The sequence below is a fragment of the Sceloporus undulatus genome, chromosome 1, assembly GCF_019175285.1.
Source record: "Sceloporus undulatus isolate JIND9_A2432 ecotype Alabama chromosome 1, SceUnd_v1.1, whole genome shotgun sequence".
Taxonomy (NCBI): domain Eukaryota; kingdom Metazoa; phylum Chordata; class Lepidosauria; order Squamata; family Phrynosomatidae; genus Sceloporus; species Sceloporus undulatus.
This window is the reverse complement of record NC_056522.1, coordinates 283,567,352-283,577,127: the sequence shown is the minus strand read 5'-3', so window position 1 is coordinate 283,577,127 and position 9,776 is coordinate 283,567,352. Positions and strand designations below refer to the sequence as shown.

The 9,776-nt window shown below is 42.7% G+C and overlaps 1 protein-coding gene across 1 annotated transcript; it reads right to left on the bottom strand.

Annotated features, from left to right (window-relative positions):
* Positions 1-5,019: 5,019 nt before the first annotated feature.
* On the bottom strand, positions 5,020-9,558 carry C1H11orf91 (chromosome 1 C11orf91 homolog). Its single transcript, XM_042454152.1, has 2 exons — positions 9,138-9,558; positions 5,020-5,152 (listed from the first exon to the last, which is right to left on the bottom strand). Exons 1-2 carry the CDS (start codon positions 9,556-9,558, stop codon positions 5,067-5,069), a joined length of 507 nt encoding a protein of 168 aa, XP_042310086.1. The 3' UTR covers positions 5,020-5,066.
* Between the last annotated feature and the right edge of the window lie 218 nt (positions 9,559-9,776).

The window sequence follows — 9,776 nt, the reverse complement described above, 5'->3', positions numbered from 1 at the left end:
CACTTTACTTACCCCTGAACTAGCTGAATCTGGTATATATGGGAAGAAAAGTGTGATGGTGAGCCTAAACAAACTGGCACAACACTTTCAAATACCTGGGATTTAAAAAGGTCCTAACCTGGCAGTGAAATTACAGCAATATTGACATCAGTCAAGATTTAATGGGAAAAGCATTCCAAAGACGGTCTGCCACCACTGAGTTGCTTCTATCACTTGCCCATGCACAATAAATTCCTCTTGGTAAAAGAACCCAGATTTAACAAAATTACAACTAGAATGTTTATAATCAGGACACAATACTTAATTTCCAATTGAAAATATGAATTTCAGAGGGAACTCTTCTCATGATCATGGAGAGTGAATGCATACAGGAAAACATGCTCACTAGAGAATCTGTATGTTCCTTACATTCATGAACTGTGTGAGTCCTGAATACACATTTGGAGATCTCCTAAAGGTGCACATACAGAGCCCACATGTGCACAATTTGTATAGTTTAGTTGGAGCTGGTGGAGAGATTCTAGGATTGGTGCACAACACATATGGAAGTACCAAGATGATATTAGGGGCTTACTGCTATTCTATCATTATTTCTATGCATATACATCAATGTGTATGCTTCTGTTTAGAAATTAAAGGTAACTGAACAAAGTTCCCATTGAAGAGAGATGGATCAGGAAAATCCCCCAGAGCTGTCAGTACTTCTTCAAAATTCATCAGTTGCCAAGGACTATCTGTAAGTATTTCTTATCCCTAGAGAATCTAATCTCTATCAGGTGGTATTATTATTGCTCACCTTTCTCCAAACATTTATGTATATCTCGCCTTTCTCTCCAAAATTGTATCCAGAGAAAGAATTTACATTAAACTATGGTTACTTTACATTACATGGAGCCCTGTTGGCGCAGTGGTTAAATGCCTGTACTGCAGCCATTCACTCAAAACCACAAGGTTGCGAGTTCAAGACCAGCAAAAGGGCCCAAGCTCGACTCAGGCTTGCATCCTTCCGAGGTCGCTAAAATGAGTACCCAGACTGTTGGGGGCAAATTAGCTTACTTGCTAATTAGCTTACTTGCTGTTCACCACTATGATCTTTGGAATAGCGGTATATAAATAAAACAAATTATAATTATTAATTATTAAACTATGGCTAAAACTCTCCCGGCCGGCTATGTGGTGAAGGAGCAGGTTATGGAAAGTGGGCGAGGGGGAGGAGTGGCTGTTGTCCATAAAAGTCACATCACCTTGACCAGGAACCCGGTTCCGAAACTGAGACACATCGAGTGCATTTACCTGACCCTAAAGGCCAAGGACAGTCTGGGGATTCTGTTGGTCCACCCCGTAGCCTAACAGACTCCCTGGCCGAGCTGACACAGCTGGTCTTGGAGCTGGTGTTGGAGTCCCCCAGACTTCTTGTTCTGGGGGACCTCAACATCCCCTTCGAAGCTGGCTTATCAGATCTAACAGGTGCAGCTCGGCAGTTCATGGATTCCATGACAGCCATGGGCCTGTCACAACTGGCTCGGGGTCCTACACATTGTGCAGGTAATACACTCGATGTGGTTTTCAGTACGGACCGAAAGCGTCCATGGGTGGAAGTAAGTGTTATTTCCCCCTTGTCATGGATGGACCATTTCCTGGTCGAGGTAGGACTGAAGGCCATAATCCAAAAACCCCTTGGGGGTGGAGGACCTATTAGAATGGTCCTCCCTCGAATACTGATGGAACCCAAAAGGTTCCAAGAAGCCCTAGAGGGTTCTATGTTTGGGAATAATGGCGACTCTGTTGAAACCCTGGTTAATTATTGGAATAAGAATCTTACTGGGGCAATAGACAGCATCGCTCCTGAGCGTCCTTGCCAGCCCGCTTTACATAGAAGACCCTGGTATACAAAAGATCTACGCCAGATGAAGCAGGCAGCACAACGACTAGAGCACTACTGGCAGAAACATCAGCACATATCTGACAAGACACTCCATGAGAACATGTTACGTTCCTACGGAGTGGCAATCGATGCAGCAAAGAATTTGTTCTGTGCTGCACGGATTGCATCGGCAGAGTCTCATCCAGCAGAGCTGTTCAGGGTGGTTAGGGAACTAACACAACTGCCAGCCACCCTGAACACTCTTTTAGAACCATCGACAGCCTGCTGCGACGCTTTCAATGACTTTTTTGCCGATAAAATCTCTCAGATAAGGGCTGATCTTGATGCTAGTCTTTTGACAGAATCACGAGAAGTGGTGTTCAGTGACTCTGGAAACAAGGTTATTCTGGATTGCTTTGAGTTTGTGAGTACCGAGGATGTGGACAAGCTCCTTGGCTGTGTGAGATGTCCTCTCGACCCTTGCCCATCTTGGTTGACCGCTCAGGGAGGGGATATAATAACATCTTCATTACAGCTCACAATTAATACATCCCTCCGGGAGGGAAAATTTCCATCTGCCTTAAAACAGGCTATAGTGAAACCACTCTTGAAGAAACCCTCCCTAGATCCCCTGCAGATGAGCAACTATAGACTGGTCTCCCTTTTACCATTCTTGGGCAAGGTGATCGAGAGGGCGGTAGCCTTCCAACTCCAAGTTGTCTTGGATGAAACCAATTATCTAGACCCATTTCAAACTGGCTTCTGAGCGGGATACGGAGTGGAGACTGCTATGGTCGCCTTAGTCGATGATCTCCGTCTGGGCATTGGCAGGGGAAATGTGACCCTGTTGGTGCTCTTGGACATCTCAGCGGCCTTCGATACCATCGACCATGTTATCCTTCTGGGAGAGTTAGGTATCGGTGGCACTGCACTCCAGTGGCTCCGGTCCTACCTCTCAGGAAGATTCCAGATGGTGAGGCTAGGGGACTGTTGTTCTCGTAAAAGAGAGCTGACATCTGGCGTCCCTCAAGGCGCCATTCTGTCCCCCATGCTGTTTAACATTTACATGAAGCTGCTGGGAGAGATCATCCAAAACCATGGAGCTCGGTGTTATCAGTACGCTGATGACATCCAGATCTATCTCTCCATGTCTCCGACTGATACAGTGACTAAGGATGGCACCTCTCCTCTGGATGCCTGCCTGGAGTCAGTAATGGGCTGGATGAGGGAAAACAAACTCAAGTTGAATCCAGAGAAAACAGAGGTACTCGTCATAGGTTCCCCAAGTCCAGACAGGGAAATTTGCCATCCTGTCCTGGACGGGGTTGCGCTCCCCCTAAAGGATGACGTACGCAGTTTGGGAGTACTCCTGGACTCATCTCTACAGTTATTATCTCAAGTAGATGCGATGGCCAGGAGTGCTTGGTACCAGCTTCGGTCCTTGAAACAGTAGTACATGCACTGATAACCTCTCACTTAGATTTCTGTAATGCGCTCTACATGGGTCTACCTTTGTACCAGATTCGGAAGCTTCAACTAATTCAAAATGCTGCAGCCAGATTGGTCACTGGAACTTTAAAGTCAAACCATATAACACCCATTTTAAGATCCCTTCACTGGCTGCCAATACAAAGTGTTGGTTATTACCTATAAAGTCCTATATGGCTTGGGCCCGAGTTACTTGAGGGAATGCCTCTCCCTACACAATCCGCCTCGCACCCTCAGAACTTCGGGGAAGTACATATTGGAGTACCCTAAGGTGAGACTTGAATCGACTCATCAAAGATCCTTCACAGCGGTTGCTCCAAGTTACTGGAATAAACTTCCGGAAGAGATTCACCTTAGTTCCACCTTGGACATTTTCAAAAAATCTTTGAAAACACATCTCTTCCGTTTAGCATAACCTCCTGACTCTTCCTGAGAAAACTACCTCCTCATAGAAGTTACTTCAAGATGCTGGATCACGATTAGATATGATGTTTTTAAGATGCTATTTTACTTTGTACTGTATTTTACCCTGTATTGTAATGAATATTTGATGTTGTGAACCGCTGTGATCACTTTGGAAAGGCGGCATATAAATAAAGTTTTTATTATTTTATTATTATTACTCAAAACAATGATTACCATCCCACCCGCATCAGCATGGCGTATTCTGTATAGTATTGTTTAGCCATCTCAAAAAGGATGTTACAGCTGGAGAAGGTGCAGAAAGAGACAAACAAAATGATTAGGAACAGGGTGGTGAAGGTTCCCTGGGTAGAAAATTTGCACTGACAATACTGAGCTCTATGGACCAATGGCTGGAGTTGGTATGAGACAATTTTCTATGTTCCTAACATAGGGTAAAGCTAGATAATATATTTAACATGCTTTGCTGCTGAGGTGCTCTCCCAAGTGATGAAACGCACCTGTTTTTCATAGTATATGATTTTTCTCACCAATGTATCTTGAATTTAGTGAGGTTTAATTTGTGATAAAGCTTAATTTGCGGGTCTGATTGCTAAGGCACCGATCTTTGAGAAAATTCCACTATAGCACTGGGAATATGTATTCCTCATAATATTTAGTGTGGCCCATATATATGTAAAACAACCCTTAAAAACTTCTGCAGTTCCATTATTTTTAATTATTGTCAAACTCTCAGGCTCCATACATTCAGCTTCCAGTCATCAAGCAATCTATATACATACTCCCGAGTATACTATTCACTTTTTAAATATCTAATGTATTGTAAGTGTTCAATGCTTTGAAACATGACCTTTAACTTGAATAAAATATTGGCATTAATGTCATGGAGCCAGTGTAGTGTAGTGGTTTGTGTGCTTGACTAGGACTCTGGGACCACGGTTCAAATCTCTACTAGACATGGAAAGCCACTGCACAAGTCACATTCTCTTAAGATAAAGGCAATGACAATCCTCTGACTAAATCTAGCCATGAAATCTCTGTGTAAGGATCACCAAAATCAGGACCCACATAACAACAGTGTTATTGTCATGAGCACAAATGCAGATACTGAAAATTATAAACTAGAAATATTAGATTGTATTTGAAATATACAATAATGGACAAATGCACAAAATATTAACTGAAGAATAAGTTGCCTATTTCCATTTTGTCAAAGTAGAAGAAAACTGTGTAGTGGTTAAAACAATACACAATGTCCATAGAATCATGTGAGATCAGACGTAAATAACTCTCATGATGCAGGTGAATTTTTCTTCAGAGTCAATCCAGTCATTACATCTTGTGTCTTCTCATCTTTTAGAGCCTTCAGAAGCTTATCTAGAAAATAATGAAATTCAATGTACAACAATTTAGTAAAAGGATGTAAAATTCCAGGCTCAGCTCAACAATATTGGTCCTTGGTGGCTTCTGATGGGACAACATGGTGAACAACATTTCTGACAGCAGATAAACCTAAGAGAGGACTTCAGTAGCAATTGTGGGCAGGGGGGATACTCTGTTGAGAAATTTTTCTTCCAGACTAGGAAGAAAACAAAGGATCAACCATACCCAATTTTAAACCCTGTTCCCTATGTTAAGCACCAAGGGTATTGAGTGGGGTGTGTGTGGAAGGAACATTGTACCCAGCTACTTAAAGTGAAGCTGTTTTTTGAAATGAACTTAAAGGATGTATCTTCACTGTAGAAATAATGCAGTTTGACACCACAAGCAATGCACCCACTGGGTGTCACCCCCTTGTGGGGTGTCACCTGGTGCAGTCCTCACCCCCCACACCCTCCTCATGATGCCACTGGTTCAAATCCCCACTCAGTCATGGAAACCCCTGAGTGACCTTGGGCAAGTCGCACTCTCTCGACCACAGAAGATATTCACAAAGGTAAACCCCCTCAAAACAAATGTTGCCAATAAAAGCCTGTGATTGGTGTGCCTTAGGGCAACCATAAATTGCAAACAATGTGAAGGCACAGAACAACATTTGTGAGAATCACATAACAAGACTGAGGGGTGGGGAAGAGTTATTGGGTTTTGTGGAGACAAAATTATGGACATTACTGTTAGGGAAAAGGCAGAGCTTGGAATATTTAGCTTGTTATTTTGCTGGTTGGGGAATTTTGGGAGTTATAACCCAAGGTAAAGTTACCCCAATCTGGGGAAAAGTAGCCTTGATCATTTCTACATTTTGCAGCACAAAGAAAGCAACTCAAGGGTTTTGGCAAGAATGCAAGCATTCATCTCATCTCTTTGTTCCTGATTCTGTGAAAGAGAAAGTTCCTGTGCTGAACATGAAAAATACTGTAAAGGAAGTTTTGTTTTTAAGGCTAGGATTTCTTGGCAGGGGATTGGACTGGATGTCCCTTGTAGTCTCTTCCAACTCTATGATTCTATGATTCATGATGATACTTTATGTCCCATCTTGAAAGGAAAAATTACTTGACTTTTTTGGAAGACACTCTAAAATTTCTTCATAAATTTGGTGAAAATAACTTGTAAAAAAAAGAATGTGGGAGGCAGCAAATCCAACAGATACATCCACAGAGGACTAGGAGCGGAGCGCTTAACTCTTCAAATTTTTTAAAGTTCTGTGTCTTCAGCTATGTTTCTGATTCTGAATTAAGTCTGCCATTTTCCCCTCACAGCCTTATCCTCTCTCCATTCTAGGAATAGTTTCACCAATTGCAAGCGTCTGAGGATTTTGCCCATATTTTCCTTCATAAACAGACAGAAAAAATGAAACTAGAAAAGAAAAGTCCCCTTTTCACAGATAGGAGGATGATCTGATAGAGGATTCTATAACAAAATAAGAGAGGGCATTTTGGTCCATTTCCCCTACTCCTGACCCTCCCCCCTTTTAACCTTCCAGAGTTTTGCAAGGCGCAAGGTCCCACAGGGAAAGGAAACTAGTGAACACTGTCTTCCCCTTTCCACAGATAGAAAAGTACATGAGAACTCTGCCCTTCCTGTAGTCTTTGCTCCAACATTAGAATGATGGATTAGGAATACTGCATGACACTGCTATGGTCCTGCTAGAGGAATCCATTTATGGATAACTTTTCTAATACCAAAAGTCATGGAAGGGACCATGTCTCAATGGGTTTTGGAACGAAGAGGGGTGTTTTGTGCCCTCACGGGAGATAGCAACTAAACCTTCCTCTTAAGACTTGGAGAGCTCCTTGAATGAAATAGAGCTTCCACTTGGCTCCCAGTTGGCTTGCAGGTGTCATAGTGCCCACTTTAGAGGCAAGATTGTTCTTGCTGTATGCATTTTTGACTTAGGGTGATCCCAAGGCAAATCTATTATGGGGCTTTCTTGGCAAGATTTGTTCAGAGAGGTTTCCAATCCTTCCCTGAAGCCAACAGCATGTGACTTGCCCAGTGGGTTTCATGACCAAGCTGGGAATTGAACCCTGGAACCCTGGAATTGAACTCCAGAGTTATAGCCCAACACTCAAACCATTGCGCCATGCTGGCTCATGAGCAAGATTAAAAGTCTATTGGCAAAGGATTATTAGAAGAGCTAGCTTTAGCTCTTGCATGCATCTTCCCTAACGAAAAGCTGAGAGGAGTTACTGTTTCGGACAACAACTTCTAAAATCCTCTAGCTAGCATGGGAAGAAGTCCTTGTTATTGCTTCATTAATGTACATGGTGTGGTAAAAAACATAAAACAACGAAACTACACATCCCTCTCAAGGGGCTTACAACAACCAAGTCATATTCTAAACAGCTGTAGTCCAAAAGTAACTTTCATAACACATTCACTGACTAGTTAGTGCTTGCCAACTCTCCACATTAGACTCTGCCTTGCCTTTGGACTCAGCTGCTGGATTTGCCCTTTTGTTTGGGTCATGCCAGCCTAGAGCCTGGACTGCCTTGACCTTGTTTTTGGAATGCATCCAAACTTTGCCTTGCCTGAAGGAGGACAGATAGGACTGAGCAGATGGACAGAAGTTGCATCTGTGTTGTTACATTCCACTTTACTAAAAGGGTTTGCTCAGTAATTTGGGATTAGTTTGTCAGCACATGCCAACTTAGTTGGCAAATCAGCATTGGTTATTTCTTCACAGAAATTTTTGAAACACTTTATCACACGTTTGTTGTTTGATAATATTGGGAATAGGACTGTTGGTGTTTTTTTTTAAGGGAAATACTTCTGGCCTTTTAATGTTTTGTTTAGAAGGATTTATTTTTGGCATCTAATGTTTTTTTGTGCATCAACCTGGTTCCTTTTTGTGAAAAGTAAACTGTAATTTAAAATTTTGTCCCAAATGAAATTCAGCAATTTTCTGAAGGAGTTTCTTGGTTGTATCGGAAGATTTCAAATTCAAGGTGTTTAGATTCAGAGAATGAAGCTAAAGAGGCCTGGAAGACAGGAGTGGCTAGTGATGTCTTGAAGTCTGATAGGCCTTTGGCTGCTGTAGTTTGAGGTACTATAACAGAGATGTTGGTATGGATAGTTAGGCTACAAGATTAAACAAAGCAAAGAGATATTAGGGAATCTGCAAAAGTTGGGTATGTTTAACTTGGAGAGAGATGACTGAGTGGTGATATGATAACCTTTTCATTTATTTGAAGGGATATTCAAATACATTGTCATATCAGTTTGTTTCAGCACAAAAAGATATAGAATCCTGTAGCACTTCTGACCTTGAGAAAAATTTCTATTATAAACTTTTGTGGACCTCAGTCCATTTCATCAGATGCATGACATGTGTACAGAGGCATCACTCCATGGCACCTGATGAAATACACTAGTGTCTACAAAAGCTTATGCTACTACATGTATTTTTCTCCGTCTCAAAGGTGCTATCCCCTAAATTGGAATTGTTGTCATATAGAATATGGAGCAAACTTGTTTTCTGTTGTGAAGTCAAAGGCTTTCATGGCCGGCATCCATGGTTTTTTGTGGGTTTTTTGGGCTATGTGGCCATGTTTTAGAAATTTTTCTTCCTGACGTTTCGCCAGCATCTGTGGCTGGCATCTTCAGAGAATGAAGATTTCTGTTGCTCAAGAAACTACGACATTAACCAAATTACTCCTAAAAATTAGGATGAACTTTCTGATGGTAAGAGCTGCTCAACAGTGGAACTGGCTGCCTCAAATTTCTGTGGATGACTTAAATAGAGCTTGGATAGCCATCTCGCAGGAATGCTTTTGTTGTGCATTCCTGCAATGGCAGGGCATTGAACTAGATGACCTCTGAGGTCTTTCCACTCTATGATTCTGTGATTCTGTTTTTCTATGTTATTTTGTTTTGTTAAATTTTCTACAATGAAGCACTAGGGAATATGCATTGGGTTACTCACACTGCTGTGGATCTGAGCCATCCCCAGTGAGTGCCAGCAATTCTAGCTCCTTCAGACGGATGCCAAGCTCACAGATCTCCCCATCTGGCTGTTGCTGCTGATGTATTCCAGTACCATACTGAGGCATGCTCTCGGCAGAAGGACAGAAGAAGCGCAATGGCTCATATGGGATGGGAGCCAGGCCTGGTGGCCAAGGAGGTGCGCAGCAGCGGTCATTGGCTGGTGGGAGGATGCCAAGCCCAGGCGGAGGTCTCTGAGGGCCAGTGGGTCCAACTTCACTCCCTCGCAATGGCACAAAAAGCTTTCGCCAGAGGCTGCAGTCAGTTAGGGGGGTGTTTTGTGTTGTTCGGTCATAGAGGGAAGGAAAGTAGAGAGGGGGTGGTGGCCGAGGGGGTGGAGGGGGCTGTTGCTGGTGGCTCATGAGGCTTCTTCTGATGGCTCATCAACCACTTCTGCCACCATGGAAACCATGGAATCTGGAAGAATTCATAGGGTTTTAGTATTCCATGTGAAGCAATGCTCTACAACTGTGATTTGGTCCTGCAAGGACATAAGATCAATGGCACACTTTGCTGACTTGTTTCTGGATTCAAAAGGCAGATCAGAGTTCCCTGTAGAGTCCTAAAGCAGGGCTGGGGA

Excerpts from the sequence above, each read along its gene's own strand:
- C1H11orf91 (XM_042454152.1), bottom strand. The coding sequence starts at position 9,558 with ATGAGCCACCAGCAACAGCCCCCTCCACCCCCTCGGCCACCACCCCCT. Across the intron at positions 5,153-9,137 it reads TGGCTCAGATCCACAGCAGT|ATAAGCTTCTGAAGGCTCTA; the intron begins GTGAGTAACCCA and ends ATTATTTTCTAG.